General features: G+C 42.2%; 1 protein-coding gene across 4 annotated transcripts in view; it reads right to left on the bottom strand.

The window, feature by feature from the left end:
• Positions 1–16,668, bottom strand: part of PSPC1 (paraspeckle component 1) — a 46,194-nt gene extending 29,526 nt beyond the window's left edge. For all 4 annotated transcript variants that reach the window (XR_008346321.1, XM_053456446.1, XM_053456447.1 and 1 more), the window contains exons 1-6: positions 16,173–16,668; positions 14,431–14,732; positions 11,128–11,223; positions 10,621–10,817; positions 10,323–10,407; positions 10,045–10,129 (exon numbers count right to left, since the gene is read on the bottom strand). Coding sequence is in view for 3 of the 4 variants with exons in the window: in XM_053456446.1 (XP_053312421.1) it covers positions 10,045–10,129; positions 10,323–10,407; positions 10,621–10,817; positions 11,128–11,223; positions 14,431–14,732; positions 16,173–16,553 (1,146 nt within the window). In the remaining variant the exon portion in view is untranslated. The remainder of the gene's footprint in view (positions 1–10,044; positions 10,130–10,322; positions 10,408–10,620; positions 10,818–11,127; positions 11,224–14,430; positions 14,733–16,172) is intronic.
• Between the last annotated feature and the right edge of the window lie 2,034 nt (positions 16,669–18,702).

Below are 18,702 nucleotides of genomic sequence, written 5' to 3'. Positions count from 1 at the left end.
ATTGACTTGCTTCCGGGGACCATGCCACCCCGGGGGCGGGTTTACCCACTCTCCATTCCGGAGACCCAAGCTATGGAATCGTACATAGAGGAGAATCTTCGCCGAGGATTTATCCGCCGGTCTGTATCACCCGCTGGCGCAGGGTTCTTCTTCGTGAAAAAGAAGAATGGGGAGCTTCGTCCATGCATCGATTATCGGGGCCTGAACAAGATTACCAGGCGTAACACTTACCCTATTCCACTGATTTCCGAACTTTTCGACAGGCTACGTGGGGCTACTATCTACACCAAGCTGGATCTCCGGGGAGCGTACAATCTTGTCCGAATCCGTGCTGACGATGAATGGAAGACCGCCTTCAATACTCGTTCAGGACACTATGAATATACCGTTATGCCATTTGGGCTATGCAACGCCCCGGCGGTCTTCCAGGAGTTCATTAATGACTGCCTTCGAGACTTCCTTCAACAGTTTGTGGTGGTGTACCTCGACGACATTCTGATATACTCTTCCGATTTGCAGTCACACCGCACCCATGTTAAGCGCGTTTTGTCCCGACTACGGCTCCATGGACTATACGCTAAACTCGAGAAGTGCGAATTTGAGATCCAGAGGGTGATATTTCTTGGATACGTTATTACGCCCTCAGGCTTTGAGATGGACCCATCCAAGGTGCAGGCCATCAGAGACTGGCCTCAACCACTGGGCCTCAAACCCCTACAGCGTTTTTTGGGGTTTGCTAATTATTATAGACGTTTCATCCGTGACTACTCCAAGGTCGCTGCTCCCCTGACGGCCCTTACTAAGAAAGGGGCCAATACCCTGGAGTGGTCTCCCGAAGCCATTTCCGCTTTTTCCCGACTCAAGACCAAGTTTACCACCGCGCCTGTGTTACGTCATCCTGATCCTCGGTTACCGTTTGTTTTGGAGGTCGATGCATCTGAGTCTGGAGTCGGGGCTGTGCTTTCACAGAGGGCTTCCTATAGTGGTCCTCTCCATCCTTGCGGGTACTTCTCCAGGAGATTCTCCCCGGCGGAGAGGAACTATGATGTGGGAAACAAGGAACTTCTGGCTGTCATCCTCGCGCTGGAAGAGTGGCGTCATCTTCTGGAGGGTGTTCCTATTCCCACGCTGATTCTGACAGATCATAAGAATCTTCAGTATATAGAGACTGCCAAGTGCCTGAATCCCCGGCAGGCCAGATGGGCCTTGTTTCTTTCCCGCTTCTCGTTTGTCCTGACCTATCGTCCAGGCTCCAAGAACGTCAAGGCGGACGCTCTCTCCCGTATGCATGTGTCCCCCGAGGAGGAGGGTCGTGCGCCCGAACCCATCATACCTGCTACCAAGGTCCTGGCGGCTCTACATACTTGTTGCCGAACTCCCTTGCTTGACCGGATCGCTGGTTTTCAAGCCCGAGCTCCAGCCTCCTTGCCAGCTGGGAGACTGTTTGTTCCCGCGCACCTCCGTACCCGCGTGCTTCGCCTGTCCCATGGGTCCAGAACCGCCGGCCACCCTGGGCTAGCACGTACCAAGGACCTTGTTTCGAGGACATTTTGGTGGCCAGAATGGACTAAGGATACTGCCCTGTTTGTCCGCTCCTGTCTCAAGTGCGCCGCCAATAAGTCCTCCAGGAGACACCCTGCCGGGTTGCTTCACCCATTGCCCCGTCCTTCAAGGCCTTGGACTCACCTTGCCATGGACTTTATAGTGGACTTGCCCAACTCTAAGGGGCATACCGTGATTCTGATGATCATTGATCGTTTTTCAAAGATGGCGCACATGATACCTTTGAGGAAACTTCCCACGGCATCAGTATTGGCGGACATATTCTTGCGGGAGATAGTCCGTCTTCATGGAGTACCCACCGAGATCGTCTCCGACCGCGGTACCCAATTTATTGCACGTTTTTGGCGCGAGTTCACGAGGGCATTGGGTGTTACACTAGCGTTTTCATCGGCCTATCACCCACAGTCTAACGGCGCTGCAGAGAGGGCTAACCAGCACCTTGAACAATATCTGCGCATTTTCATCAACCAACATCAGGATGATTGGGTTGACCTGCTTCCTTTGGCGGAGTTTGCTCGGAACAATGCGGTACAAGAGTCTACGGGAGAGTCCGCCTTCTATTGTGTCTACGGTCTTCATCCGCAACCCTTCCCTGGAGCCTTTCCGAATTCTACTGATCCTGCTTTGGAGGAACGACTGACTAATATACAGTCCACCTGGGCTTCGGTGCAGAGAACTCTGGAACTGGCTGGTAGACGACAGGAACTCCAAGCCAACAAGAGACGTTCCGGTACTCCTGCGTATTCTCCGGGGGACCGCGTTTGGTTGTCTACGAGATACCTGCGACTCCGCGTGCCCAGCATGAAGCTGGCACCGCGTTTCATCGGTCCCTTTTCGATCGTCCGTCGGGTGAATCCTGTTGCCTACGAACTTTCTCTGCCTAGGACACTCCGTATCCCTCGAGTCTTTCATGTCTCCCTATTGAAGCCACTGGTCTGCAACCGTTTTTCTACTAGACCCCCTGTCGCGGGGACTTCAGGGCGTATTCCTCAAGCCATCCTGGACTGTCGCAGACAACAAGGGAGTCTTCAGTATCTTGTTCATTGGAGAGGACATGGCCCAGAGGATCGTTCCTGGGTTCCTGAAGCTCGCTTCCACGCCCCTCATCTCGTGCGTGCATTCCATGCTAAGAGGCAGCGTGGTTCGGGCAGGGGTCGCCCTGAGGTCGCCCCTTTAAGGAGGGGTACTGTCACACCACCGGCAGGGAGACCCGCTGGGTCCCCCGGCCGGCAACAGCAACCGCCGCGAGGCAGGGGGAGACCCCCCGCTTCGGTCCGGCAGCCGCAGCTGCCGCGAAGAAGAGGGAGACCCCCCGCTTCTGAACGGCAGCAGCAGCCGCCGCGAGGTAGGGGAAGACCCCCTGCTCCCGCACGGCAACCTCGGTCCCCGCGCAGAAGGGGGAGACCCCCCACTTCTGCACAGCAGACGCGGCCGCCGCGGAGAAGGGGGAGACCCCCCGCTTCTGCAGGGCAGGCGCAGCCGCCGCGGAGAAGGGGGAGACCCCCCGCTTCTGCAGGGCAGGCGCAGCCGCCGCGGAGAAGGGGGAGACCCCCCGCTTCTGCGCAGCAGAGACAGCCGCTGCAGATGGAAGGGGAACTTACCTCTTCCACGTCGCGTTCCCAGCAGCTTCACAGGTCCAGCTCTGGTGTCCGGACGCGTTCTTCTTCACGCCACCTAGTGGCGGCCGAGGAAACTGCACCTGCTTATATAGGACGATTACGCAATCGCCAACCACAAGATGGCCGCGCAGGAAGTGACGTAACGGCACTTTGAAATTTTGGCGGGAGATCTCCAATTAGTGCCTAACTTCCTGTGCCTACTTAAGAGACTTCAGAACACTAAGACCTTGCCTTCTGATGGTCGTCTATGCCCTGTGCTAGCACCCAGATAGCGTTCCTCTGCTTGATTCCTGTATTTGACCTCGGCTTGTTTTTGACTATTCTGATCTCTGGTATCTTGACCTCGGCTTGCTCCTCGTTTATCCTGCTCTCCGGTATCCTGACCTCGGCTTGCTCCTCGTTTTTCCTGCTCTCCGGTATCCTGACCTCGGCTCTCTGGACCATCCCTGCAGTCCTACCTGACTACGGAGTCTCCTCTGTACGCTGTGCCGTGACAGGGGTTAAGAAAAACAAACATTTACTGTTTTTACAGATATATAAATCACACAAAGCTAGTACAAATGCAAAAAAACCCCCCAGAAAATATATTTGTTATCTTATCCTTATTTGGAAATCACTTGGATTCCTATATAAATTTTCATTTACGTTCTTATTTATTTTTAAACCCCTACCAAAATATATATACACACATTATATATATATATATATATATATACACACATATACACACACACACACACATATACATACATACATATTACACACATACACACTATATAAAAAAAACAAAACATATATACACATTGAGTAGCCATAACATGAACACCGACAGGTGAAGGAAATAACACAGATAACCTTGCTATCATGGCACCTGTCAGGGAGGGGGGATATTGGGCAGTGAACATTTCATCCTCAAAGTTGATGTTAGAAGCAGGAAAAATGTGTAAAGATCTGAGCCACTTTGACAAGGGCCAAATTGTGATGGTTAGACAACTGGGTCAGAGCATCCTTAGGTTAGAAAAAGAAGAGGGGAAAAAAGGATCAGGGCTTGTGATCCAGAAAATCCAGTTTCTCGTGGCTTTCTGTAACTCTTCAGCTCACAACCACTGGTCATACAATATCGGTGATCCAGCAACATACAAGCATTAATAGATGACATACCAGATACATCATTGGTCTTGTAGGGACATCTTTTCATGACATACCTGGTACCTGACTGTGCCACCAAGGAACAACGCATATTAAAGTTTTGTTTTTTTTAAAGCACTCACCTTAAGGTGAAGCTGCATCTCCCTGCCTCCTCTGTGGTACAAACATTCTTGCCACTGATTTGCTGTAAAGCTCTCCCATTCAAATGAATGGCAGTGCTTTCCATGCATGGGGGGGGGTCTTGTTTAGCTGAACACATCTTCAGCAAGGAAAATAGCTTGGGGTAGGAAATGGGGCAAACACACAAGGTGGGGCAAACACGCATTTAATATGATCTCTGCTATCATGTGTATTAAAGTGCATATGATGATTGGAGTGGTTACTTCGGTTTATACATAACTTTTGCTGCGTGCACAATTTATGCATCCTGCTTATGATGCAAACCTTTGCATTTAATCATTAATTGATTTTATGGGGTCAATCCCACTGTCCCAATGTCCACTGCAAACTCCCACTTTAATGAACAAAAAAATAGAGAAATACTCTACACCACAGCTGCATTTTGAGAAAGGTCTGCCTTTCCGCAGAGTACTGTGCAAGTTTTAGGCAGGTCTGAAAAAAATTCTGTTAAGTAAGAAAAATAGACATGATAATGGTTTAATTTTTTTTGTATCATTTAACAAAATGTGAAGCGAGCAAACAGAAGAAAAATCTAAATCAATATTTGGTGTGACTGCCCTTCAAAACAGCATTAAGTCTTCTCAGCGAACTTGCACACACTTTAAGGAACTCTGCACGTAGGCTGTTCTAAACATCTTGGAGAACCAACCACAGCTCTTCTGTGGATTTAGACAGTCTCAATTGCTTCTCCTTCTTCATGTAATGCCACATATAATCGATGACTTTGAGATCAGGGTTCTGTGTCATACTATCACTTCCAGGAGTCCTTGTTCTTCTATACACTGAAGATAGTTCTGCGTGACTTTGGCTGTTTGTTCGGGGTCGTTGCCACGCTGCAGAATACATTCGGGGCTAATTACATGTCTCAATCATGGTAGTGCATGATGGATGAGTATATGTCTGTACTTCTCAGCATTTAGCATCCTCAACTGAATTTGCAGAAATGCAGCCCAAATCTTGCAATGAACCTCCACCATGCTTCAGCGTTTCCTGAAAACACTCATTCTTGGTTTCTGGCCCTTCTGCAAATAATTAGGCCGAACAAACTTTTGCTGTGTGGCATGGTGCTGGTATATCAGCATTTTGGAAATTCTGTAACAAATTTGGGGCCCGAATGGAGCGAGTTTCTTAGGCCCTATGGAAGTGAAAAATGCCCAAAACATTTTTACAGTGTGTTAATGATACCTTATCTTAAGGGCTCAAAATGACTCTTCTGATAAAGGTTTTACTGCAGTATTGATCTTTATATTTTCTAACACATGACAACCACTTCATAATTTTTCTTCTCACTATCCTTCCAACCTTAGCAAATGTGCACTGCAGATGAAGCATCCCCTCCAGCTACCAACCCGTTATTCTGAAGGTCTCTGCGTGGTTTCCAAAGGTTGTGCTGCCTTACAGTAAAGGCTCTAGATGGGGGATTTTTCCCCCCTTCTTTCCATTCAGTTGCCTTTCAGTAAAACCAATCCCATTTGCTTGTGGGCTTGAATGATCCTTAAGGTGCTGAACTTTTATACACCAACAGCTCTGGCGATCTTGCTAACATTTGAAGTTAAAATTCTCATCTGAGTGAAAATACACGCACTTTCGTTCTCTTTAAACACTTTAGAACTCCATGGCTAGGCACAGTAACAGAATATTTGTAAAAGTAGCAGACTCCTTAAATTGACCCTGTTTTTTCCATAGGGACCAAATAAAATTCAGTACAGTGTTTTCTTATACATGTGAAAATTGATAGAACATTTAGCATTAATAGTGTAATTAAGATCTCCAGGGTACACTTGTAGTGTAATCTAAAGTACACGGCCTCACATTAAGCTAAAGCATAGCAGAACTGTACGTTACACGGACATGTCCAGTTCACGTGGTATGAGGAAGCGCTTAATTAGAAACATGGCGCAGAAATTATCAGAATAAGGAGAAGGCAAAATACAAATCTTAACACATTTGAAAGGGAGGCATTATGAAAGAGCGAATTGCTGTCAGCTGTGCCAGTATGAATTATTTATGCGAACATCCTATGGAGTACATGGAATTAATGTGATCAGGCCACATCAGCATCATGTAAACCTGGAAGAGCGATGTAGGTGCATGCGCTGCCCTACCCAGAAGCCAGGTCAGCATATGTTTTTATAAAACCGATACAGGCATTTATCCCATAGAATTATTTTGTGAAGGCTAGACCTGGGGGGGGGGAGAGTCACACGAAAAAAAGGTTTAATCCTATGGCTTACTCTTTAAAACTAAGTAAGCAAGTGTTTCTCACGATTAACTTAATTTCATAATCTAATTATAGTGAGCGAAAAACAGCTTAAATAGAAAACATTAAATTGCAACTTTCTGGAGCACGACCACCACAAGCCTGCAAGTATTCCCTTCAAGCAGCCCTTGCATAAAAGATGCCCGGGTCACTTCCGAAGGAGCCACAAACAGATAAATATAATAAAAGATAAAAATCACGCACAATAAACACACAAAAAAATCATATATGCTTATACGCATGGTTATTAACAGCAGAGCTGCATGAAAATAACTCCATTAAACAAACCTGAGCAGAGATAAAACATAGTAGATCAAATGCATATTTATCTGTACATTTTCTTACAGTGGAACGCTTAATTAGACCAATCTAGAAGTGCTTTCATAGAATTCAATTGGATTTGAATGAAGAAAAGGCACATAATACAGCAGCACACGCTAGCCTTATTTTGCACATGAAATTAGAAACGCTTCCTTTGCCGTGTGACTACATCCATCCATCCATCCATGTGGCTGCAGAAGCGCTCAGCAACCCGAGATCAACGCACCCATTTTACCCGTGACATACACCAGGTAGGTCACTGGTCTCTAGAGACCCAGCTTTATGACAAAGATACGCCATAGTTCACAGAGGGGTTAAACGCAAGTTCACGTTCATAGAGAAAACCATACAGAGTTAACCTCTTTAGCCCTGGCTACTTTAAAGATCACTCACACAATGGCAATCCAAGTATCTGGATCCCAAGAAGAATATCAAAATAAACCATAAAAAGTGGTATTTAACTCATGGTCAGTGAAACTTAAAGAGAATTATTTTCATTACCTCCACACAAGACACAGAGGGGGAAGAAGAAGGAGGAAAAAAGTCATTATATACATTCAAGAAAGCTTGGGATGCCTAGGATTATCCTAAGAAGTAAATGAAGTAAACGGTCTTTCTGTAATGGTAGACTAGATGGGCCATTAGGTTCTTTTCTGCCATCACAGTCTATGTTTATACGTAGAGACTCACTAACTACAAATATAACAGAAAGGTAATCGTTTCAGTAAAAGGATGTGGTAGATTCTGTGACTTCTTTGACCATGTATTTTTGATAAGGTGGAGGTCAAGCAGACTGATACTTTTGAAGAAAAACATACAATGGAGCGACAGTTATTGTTGAACTGTAGGGAAAAATCCAAGGAAATATTTTAACAATAACATCGAGCTCGAGAACATAATTCTGGAAACGTTACAGGGATCTGGGAGTGACATTTTAGGAGCTGGTCACAAACTGTATAGTTGAATTTCTACCTGAATATAACCATCTTTCATTTTTTTCTTAAACTATCACCAAGTGACAGCATTCTGCTAAATCCCTGCACCTAGAAGAGAGAGACGAGACTACTGCATGCCCCCGTCCACAGCTGCTCCGGTATAAACGCCAGGACGCCAAGGGCTTTCACAATAACAAAATATGTTCCCATTATACATTTTTTTGTACATTGAATTACAAATAGCCTTTACTACTCTTCTAGTGAGGTAACTAGTGTAAAATAGATATTATCTTAGCATTACACAATAAAATAACATCATTCATTATGAACCGTATTCATTATACTAATCAGTTCAATAACCCAGGGTGTGATATTCTTAACACACACAAGGAAGTAGTTAGGATGAAAACGTCATTATGGTGGGTCACAGAAAATATTAATATGAACATTATACGTTATGTTAATTTTTGTTTTTCCGTTGTTAAAACATCAGTTGACAGTTAAGTGCTGATGTCCATTACACAATTATTCTGATATCCATATATGTTCTATTTCCCATTCAAATGCGTGGATTGAGATCTCACTTGACCCAGTGAAAGAAATGTTTGGGATGTGCTCAGCTTGAGATCAGAACTTAATTTGCAAGTTATTATGTATGTATTTAGAGAGACCAAAGAATGACACCTAAATACCATGTATTTACAGTGTCTTGCAAAAGTATTCACCCGCATTACAACCCGGAATTTAAATGGGTTTTTATTTGATTTCATAGTTCAAATTGGTGAAGTAAAATGAAGAAAACAAATTCAAAAAAAAAAAAAAAAAAAAAAAAAAAAAGTGGTGCGTGCGTAAGTATTTATGAAATTCTGAAAGGCCACAGAGTTTCCAACACCACTGGACCCAGCAGCTCTACAAACAGATCAGGGGCAAAGCTATGGAGAAGTACAGGGTTGGGTTATAATAAAAAAAAATTGGAAACCCTGAACATCCCACGGAGTACCATTAAATCCAAAATCCATTATAAAGAAATGGAAAGAATATGGCACCACAACAAACCCGCCAAGAGAGGGCTGCCAACCAAAACTCATGGACCAGGCAAGGAGAGCATTAATCAGAGAGGCAACAAAGAGACCAAAGAGAACTCTGGAGGAGCTGGAGGGAAACCAGAGATTTGAGACTTGGACAGAGGTTCACCTTGCAGCAGGACAATGACCCTAAGCATACTGCTAAAGCAACACTTGAGTGGTTTAAGGAGAATTAAGTCTTGGAATGGCCTAGTCAAAGTCCAGACCACAATCAAATAGAGAATCTGTGGTATGACTTAAAGAACCCATCCAACTGGAAGGAGCTGGAGCAAGTATTCTGTTTTCTGGATGTTTTCTGTTTCTTTGTCTTATTTCTTGTTTGAAGATACTAAATATCTTTATTGTGAAAGAAAGTGGTAGGCTTGTTGTGTAAATCAAATGATACAAACCCCCAACAAATTAGAAAAAATGCCAAGGAGCGTGACTACTTTTGCAAGGCACTGTATGCAAGTGATGGGATGTAATTCAATATATTGATAACAAAATGTATAACTGGCCAAAGGTGCCAAACACTAAGTTTGAGCCAACCATTTGCAATAAGTCACTAGTCTAATGTTTTGATGTGAGCTAGCAAATTTTGTAACGTAAAAAGGTATGAAATGCATTATAACATTTTAAGGGTGGCACAACAAATGGGATCGAACAGCCTGTCTTAACATCAAACATTAAAGAAACTTGCAAAAAAGAGGCTGGTCCCTGATATACTTATCACCAGTTAACTTTATCAACAACCTAAGTAACCAATAAATTCAATCTACATCTTTGTCAGATCAAGGTTTACCAATTCATGCAACTATAAAAGTGCATAATTTCATTTTTAGAGAAAGAAAACTGTATTGAAAATGGTAGTTGTTTGGAAAGCATGTGTTACTAGCTGTATAGCATCTGTACATCTTTACTTTCAGCGATACCTAAAATTACATTTTACTTACGGCATCCATGTAGCCAGACTTGAATCCCTCAGGGTCACGATGGCGGATAAGCTCTTCTTCACGTCGCCTTTGCTCTTCTTCATGTCTTTGAGAAAATGGATAAATCACTTGGCATACTAAACTGTAATTCTAAACTAGGGACTATATAAGCAGTGATACAGAATTCTTTAAGGGATTCTGACATATAAAAAAGGAGTACCAACACCCATTTAAATTGTACACATATTGTGTGGTGTAAAACAGGGAAAATTAGGCGGAAGGAAAATAATCAGAATTACCTCATGTGATATTGCTTGCGTTTTTGGAGCTCCTGATTTCTTAACTCTTCGAGTCTTCGAAGCTCTTCTTGCCTGCGCATAAGATCTGCAATGGTAGTGAAGCCATAGATCTTTAGGAACTAGTTTAACACCATGAAAAAATTACAAAAAAAAAAGAGAAGCCAAATTTTTTGACGTTGTATTTAAGAGGCTTTTGATGCAATTTATGAATGAGGCATAAAAATTGTATATAATAACTTTACGGACGCAGCATTAAACAGAAGAGCGTGCATAATACCACCAAGACAACATTTCTCACCTTGCCTCATGAGCATGAGCTGATGTTCGTGTCTGGCAGCTTCCATTTCTGCCTCCAGCTTCTCTTTAGCTTCCCTGATGTTTCGGTCCACCTGCTCTCTCTGCTGTTTCTCCATTTCATCCAGCGCCTTCCATCGAGAAGAATATTCAAACTCAAATGTACCAGGCTGAGCAAACCGTGGAGGTTCCTCCCTTTCCCTAAAATTACACATTTTTTTATTATTTACAAATCATCTATAAAACACACTAATCGTGCCATTAATGAAAAACAAAAAAAAAAATAAAAATGAATAAATAAAGCATAAAAGTAGTTGGTCAAAAAAAAAAAAAAAACAGAAAAGTAATACATTTTCATTACTATAGGGACAATATCATGAGGGCAACCTAACAAAAAAAAATTATAGCAATACATGCAATAGGCGGTTTCACAACAAAGCATTACAGCCACATGGAACAAGTTTCTGAAAATACAAAAATATTCAGCTTATACGTGACGAAGTTAGCATACTTAAGATACTGCTGAGTCTTCTGCATGAATTTTTCTGGTAAACCATCTTCATCGTCGAACTGCTCCATTGGTTCAACAATGACCGGCCGTGGCGTTCTGAAACAAATCAGTGGGAATGTGAAATATCACTAACTTGATATTTTCTTAGGTAAAAATGAAAACCTTTTTTTTATTTTTTTTTAAGTCACATGAGGGGAAAGATTCACGGTCGTAAATATGAATCACCCATGAAGAAAAGAAAAACTAATTGAGATCAATGTGAATGCTACCTGTTTATGTAAACAGATGGGATAGGGTGCAATGCTGCACAAGGGATGCGTTTGGCCAATTGAATCTCCTGCAATACAGACACAGCTAGGGTACCAGGCCACAAAGATTTGATTCTAATTAATCCACCCATGCATTTGCAAGGACAAAAAGTTAATTTAAAGGCGACACTCCGGTAACAAATAAATTATATATATATATATATATATATATATATATATAAAATCATAGAAAAACATGTTTTTTTATAAGCAAGTGTTAATATTAGCGCTATCCTCCCCAAAATCCTGGTATGTGAAGAGTTAAAACACTAGCATTTGAAATACCCATGGGGTGCCTAGTTTTTAAAAATGTATGGTTTGCTGGGGTAAATTGAATTGGCTGGGTTCAAAGATGTCCCAAATAAGACATGGGTGCAGACTGATGTCAAAATGAAAAGAAAAAACGCACACCTCAAATATTGCCTTTTAGCACCCCAAGCAACCCGACAAACACATGCATGGGTGGAATCACTGCACTCAGGAGATGTTCCTGAACTCATATTGGGGTATTGTTTGACACAGGCATATACAAGGACTGTAAATTCATACCTAAATTACAATGTGTGTGGAAAGAAAAAAAAATGACAACCACAAACTTTGACATAGGCTGGAAAGCATGAAAATACCAGCATTTGAAATACCCTGGGGTACAGTTTTTAAAAATATATGGTTTAATGGGGTAAATTGAATTACCCGACAGCTCTGAGAGAATGAAGGGCAAAGCACTTCTGTATTTTTCCTTTGTAAAGCACAGCGAAGTCAGGAAGTTAAAAGGTACTGCTCCACTTTCTAGTATGTCAAGTGCCAGTGGAGAAAGGTTTGCAGGATAAAGTAAAGACTATGGGATCTTACTGGGGTTTATGTGCTAAAGGGAGAGTTTCATCTCTCACTTCACGATCCATTATGAGGGTACATCCCTGGTGAGTTTCTGCTGCAGGAAGAGATTGTATTGCCCTGTATAATGTAGAGTTAAATCAGCAAGAGTTCTTTAAAGATTCCTTGTTGTTGAAGTGATGGCCCTTCATAATAAATAGTGATGCGAGGAAAACTAAACCCTAAACTCTTCTTCAGTGTATAAACCCAAAAATACCACATAGGGATAGTAAAAGAAGCATCCTTGAGACTGTTGACTTTACTTTCCGCATTTTGAAGCAAACTTGGGAGATAAAATACCACAACACGACTGTAGTTACATTTGAGTACTAACAAGACGAGAGAATAAATTCCCTTGCTCGGATCTGAACCGGGAATGGGAAGGTGAACTAATTTTGGTAAAAAGTCCAGAATCATATGGGCTTTGTGTGAGGATCGGAAAATTAGAAAGCAAGGAGGCGGATGAGCAGCGAGCTCTAGTTTGTAACCATCTGTATAATTTGTAGGATCCAGGTATTTTATTTTAAGTGTTCACTGAGCTCTTCCAGGAAGAATTGAAAAAGTCCTCCCACGAGCTGCAAAATGGTTTCAGAAGCCTTGCCAAGACCCCGGGATGATTTATCACAAAACAAGTAAGGATTATCCCCGCTGTAATCTATAGAAGGATCCATACTTGTTTCTAGAAGGAAACAAAAGCTGTTTCTTCAACTTGCTTAGGTTCTTTCATAGCAAGAGCGAAGCAGACAGATTACTTCGAGAATTCTGCTTGGTGTAAGGTAGAGGAAGGCAATTCCTCTGCCTACCAGAGACAAGACATCTGCCTACCAGGGCAGAAAAAACACAAGGTAACAAGGGGGAGTCAGTCTCCTCAGCGCTGCCTAAGATACCTAGGAAAAGCATATGGCTATCCTAAATTTAAGACAAGACCAAGGACTGATTAACCCCTTCAGGACCAGAGCAATTTTCATGTTTTCTCTGTTCAACTCTAATCTTGTTTTTTATTCAGCACAAGTAGGCTTTTCTATTGAAACCATATTCATAAACGCAAGATATTTTGTATGCCTAGCAATTCAGGTTCATTTTCCGATGTCCCATTTAGGACAGTTTAGAAGCTTTCCCAACTCAACTTCTTTCCATAAAAGTATATGTTTAGGAATAGTACGCAACTCGGTACCGTAGGGTAATTCTGACACTTTTTACACATCCATTTCATCACTTATATTGCTTTGGACAGTGTTGCTTTATTTCTTGTCCAGAAAAGAAGCGACTGCAGGAGGGTGGGGAGAACCACTATTTTTTTTTTTTATATATATATTTTATTGTATTAACGTTTATTTTACATATTTTAAACCGTTCTCTTTCAGAAAGCACAATGTATAAATATCCACTTGAGTATAACTCAAGGTATCTATTAGATATCAGTAGTGTTCTTTTGCACAGTAATCAGGGGGTTCACTCTGTATATCAGAAATAGTTTACACATGAATTCATATTTACTAGTAAAACTGTTTTTCCTATAGGGTAGTCTTATATTCAGGCTTTTTCTTTTTTCCTAAATTAATAATCTTCAAATTTGGGGGGGTTGTCTTATAATCTGGGTCATCTTATATTTGCGCAAATACGGTAGTTTGATGGTGTTTTAACATTTTTATATTGGCTCCTTGATGTTTTAGCTGTCTCCTAGAGCCAAACCAAATTTGTTAATCCCTGATATAACTGATTTTCAGAATGCTCAAAGATGTCCACAAGAATGGACAGTGTATCCCAGAACAGTATCCATGCATTGGTTCACTCTACCGATAAACCTTATTACTACATTAAGACCAGAAGGAGGGCATTTTCAAGGTAAATGATAAACAATATTCTAGGCTGTAAGCTCATTATGTTCTGCACTCCTTGTTATGCCCAGTTTACCCATTGTACAGTGTTGTGGAATATGATGGTGCTATATAAATCAATAATTAACAGAACGTATGCAGGATGTTGGAATAACTACCTTCAATTAATTTAAAATCTGCACTTGGCTAAATAAGGAAAATGGAAAAACATGGAAAGATAAGTATATATCTAGAGATTGGCCATTAAGTTTTTATTACTAATGGATTTCACTTGTTTTACTTACGTGGTCAATAGGAATGCTCCTTCTGTGCACCTCTCCAAAGCCTTCCGAGCTGGGGGTTTTGCTGCAAATTCTACAAAGCCTTTGCCCGTTGGTCTGCCACGGTCATCCACAATAACCACAGCTCTCTCTACAGGACCAAAAATGGAGAAAGCTTCTTCAAGGAGTTCATTTGAAACCACAGCAGAGAGGTTTCGGACACTTAATGCGGCTCCATGAGTAGCAAAACGAATGCGCAGGGGTCTATTTTTGAGGATCATACCATCAAGCTCGGCTTTGGCAATTTCCGCAAGTGTTCTTGATTCCTAGGGAAAAACCAAAACATTAGTCATTTCAAAAATACTACAAATTATAAAACAGAATATGTTATTAAAACAACTTGTTTGACAAATTAAAAATTGGACCTCATGTGCATTAATCGGGGAAAAAGAAAAGGTAGGAGAAAAGTGTACCTGTATATTTCTTGTGGAAACAGATAAAATATTACAGTTAATTTATGTTCTTACAATGTATCTATTTTTTTTACTTTAATGGAATTTTCACATTGAATATGTGGACTTCGCATTTAATTGGAACCATAATGGTTTTTTTTTTTACATTCTGACAAGCTTAATCTTGCACATAAATCAGTAAGTAAGGGATATAAGGGGATATCAGAGTCAGTTCATTTTCAGGTATTTGTGCCTTTTAATTTCGTTGAACCCCACATCCTGAGGCATAAGAAATCTGTTTATTTCCTATATAACCACCTTCACAGCACTCAATTCCACGGTGACCGCAGTGAAAGTTACTAATCAGATCACAATCATGCTTTTTACATAAAACAGCAACGCACAAAATTAGCGTCAATTAAGTTTAGCAAACAGAGCAGTAGTAATGAACTTTGTGAAATCTCATACGCAAAGCTTAATAGTCACCTTTTCAAATAATGGGAAGTTATGCCAAGCACAGTATTCAGGGGAACCGATTATAAACAGTGCATGGTGCCTCTGGCCAAAACATTGCACAGTATGCCTTTATTTTGATATGTAACAGAATAGGGAGCCCTGTCCCATATATAAAAATACAACATGAAAGATAAAGTTCTTATTATGTCCATATCCACAGGACCAATATCAAGTCTAAAATAAAACTGCATAACACCTAATAGGTTTGTAGATTAAATGAACTGACGCGTGGCCCAAATCTACTGCAAATATAAAATGTATCGAAAGACAACGATGAGTAGTTGATGAGATGCTGTAGAGAGGGGTAGGTGTAATGTGACAAAGACACAACCAAAGGGGGTTCAAGAAAATGCCACAAATGTATTCAAGTGTGCCGAGTATTGCTATGGTGTGTTTATGCGAAACTCCCCTTCCCTTCATCACAACAATTATGGAGATCTGAAAAGCCGCTTCATCAAGTATGATGACACACGATCAAACCCAATACCCGTCCCTGTAAATGCAATAATTAACATGAAAGAAGAAATGCAGACCATCCATTTAGCCCCGTGCTATACCAGGCTGAGGTGCCCTGCGCTATGCCAGGCTGAGGTGCCCTGTGCTATACCAGGCTGAGGTGACCTGCGCGATACGAAGCGCGGGGGGGGGGTCGCCCCGTGCTATACATGGCTGAGGAGCCCTGCAGGCACCAGGAGCCCCACTCACCATATTCCAGGCTCCCTTCCCCCAGCCGGTGAAATGGTGAATACGCCGCAGTGCAGTATCTAGTGAGGCAGCGAGTTCTCTCTCTCAACTTACCAGACGGATAAAGCCGAAACCCCGGTCCCTATTGATAAAAACCTCGCTGGGCTCGCCATATTTATCAAACAGCTTTTTGAAGTCCTCCTCTGTGATATCGGTGGGCAGGTTCCCCACGAACAGACGGCAGCGCTGAGTGTAGCTCTTCTCTCCTGGCTTCAGGAGGCTTTTGATATCAATGGTCACCGCTTTCTCTTCCTCGCCGTCTTCTATCTTGGGTGGCATGAGAGAAGGATCCCCTTCGGAGAGGTCCAGGCTGTGCTTATTCTTGTTCGAATGTACCAACTGCTGCTGAGGCGGCGACATCAGTTCACCGCCGTTATTCCCATTGTTATTCTTTTCTATGCGCACCTGCCTCAGGTTTCTGTTTGTCATTGCCATCCCGGGAATCCAAAACCGTCAATATTTACCACGTTGCAGCCAATCACCGGAGCCAGAAAACTGAAGCTACCGCGTCTTCGCCGCTTCAAGATGGCGCCTAGAAAATTTTCCGACTACAGCTGACGTCACCAGCTCCTGCCACAGCTCCTGAGTTCCCGCCCATTCAGGGCATGCGCTGAGCGCCACCTGCCGGACAACCCTAAAAACACTGCTTACTCTATCTGTGATCACGGTTTATATATAACGTTTTTGTCTCACGCTAGCGTGAATATTTTATAAACTTTTGGGACTAGACGTTCCAGCACAGATAGATTTTTTTAAACTGTTATTTTTTATTCAGAGGATGATAATATCAAAATATTCAGTAGCGATATTTATTTTTCCACAAGACCTGTCATGACATCTATTTATATAGCGCCAGCAGATTCCATAGCGTAAGTCAGTAACATAAATCAAAATCACAAACAATGTCAAGTATTTCTATTATTATGTTTTATTGATAGAGCGCCGCACATTCCGAACATTCAAAGGGTCTGACAGAACTAGAACTCACAGGGCCCGGCTCACAGGCTTACAATCTAAAGGGAATGGGGTATAGAGAAACACAAGGTATGAAGGAAGGAGAGAGAGTTGTGGAGATGGATGTGGACGTTGTATTAATAGCAGGTAAGTTCTAGCTGCAAAAGACTATATGCATCTCCTAATTTTTGTTTGAATATTGAGAGGGAGGAAAGCTGGAGGTAGAAGTGAGTCCTAGAGGTATGGGCTGCTTCTCAGGGTCACTACAGATAATCTCCAGGTCACAGGAACAGCGTCTAGGCTGTAACCCAACAAACGTATTCATGAGTGGTATTGCTGTACTCAGGAGATGTTGCGGAACACATATTGGGGGCGTAGTTTGGGAGTGACATGTACCAGGAGCTGTAAATTCATACCTTTTGACCAAGGCTGAATTAGTGCATGGAAAGAGTTAAAATACTAGCATTTGAAATACTCTGTTGTTTACATTTCAAACAAATATCTTTTGATGAGGGTAAATTTAACTGACCAAATAGGACATGGGCGCAGTATGATCAGATTTGGATTTTTTTTTTAAATAACACACTACTAATTGCCCTATAACTTGCAAAAAAGCCAAGAAAACACAGGACAAATAGTAGAATCTATTTAGCAGGTTGTTTCATTAGCTCCACACCAAACTTGTCAAACGATGTCTTTATGGACCTTGCTTTGTGCATAGAGGCACAATCATGCTGGTAAACGAAAGGGGCTTCCTCAAACCGGTGCAACAAAGTTGGAAGCATACAGTTTACTAAAATTACTTTGTATGCTGTAGCATTAACATCATCCTTCACTGAATGGAAAAAAAAACCAGACCATAATCCATCCTCCCTCCTAGACACTATCCATTCTGGTAGGTAGCATTTTGCTGGCATCTGCCAAACCCAGATTCATCCATCAAACTTCCAGAGAGCACATTTCCACTGCTCCAGAGTTCAGTGGCAGTGTGCTTCACATCACTCCAGCTGACGCTTGGCATTGTGTATAGTGATCTTCGTGCAGCTGCTCAGCCATGGAAACCCATTTCATGAAGCTCCTGAAACACATTGCTTGTGCTTATGTTGTTTCTAGATGCAGTTTGGAATGCTGCAGTAAGTGATATTACAGAGGACAGGTCATTTTTACGCCAAATGCATTTAAGCGCTCAAAGTGTGCGTGGTCTACCACTTTGTGGCTGAACAGTTGTCACTCCTAGATGCTTCCACTTCACAATAATATCACTAACAGGGGATCAAGGCAGATCTAGAAGGGCAGAAATTTCATGAATTGACTTGTGGTAAAGGTGCCATCCTATGCCATGTTTAAAGTGACTGAGGTAATCAAATATGACCCATTCTACTGCCAATGTTTGTCTATAGTGGTGGAGGGCAATGCGTGTGGCTGAAACACCTAAACTCAATATTAGGAGACCATACATTTTGTCATACAACGTATGTCAGAATATAGCCTTCTCTATACAAAAAAACTGCTCTATAGAGATCCAACTCAAAAGCCAGTAAATATGGGGCACCTCTAGATATTACATATATTCTACGACATTGTTTACTGATTAAACGCTATCCATTGCTGTGGCTGTGCTTTTGTAATT

Source organism: Spea bombifrons, chromosome 2 (genome assembly GCF_027358695.1).
Source record: "Spea bombifrons isolate aSpeBom1 chromosome 2, aSpeBom1.2.pri, whole genome shotgun sequence".
NCBI lineage: Eukaryota > Metazoa > Chordata > Amphibia > Anura > Pelobatidae > Spea > Spea bombifrons.
Note: the sequence above shows the minus strand (reverse complement) of the source record. Positions and strands in the feature narration are given on the sequence as shown.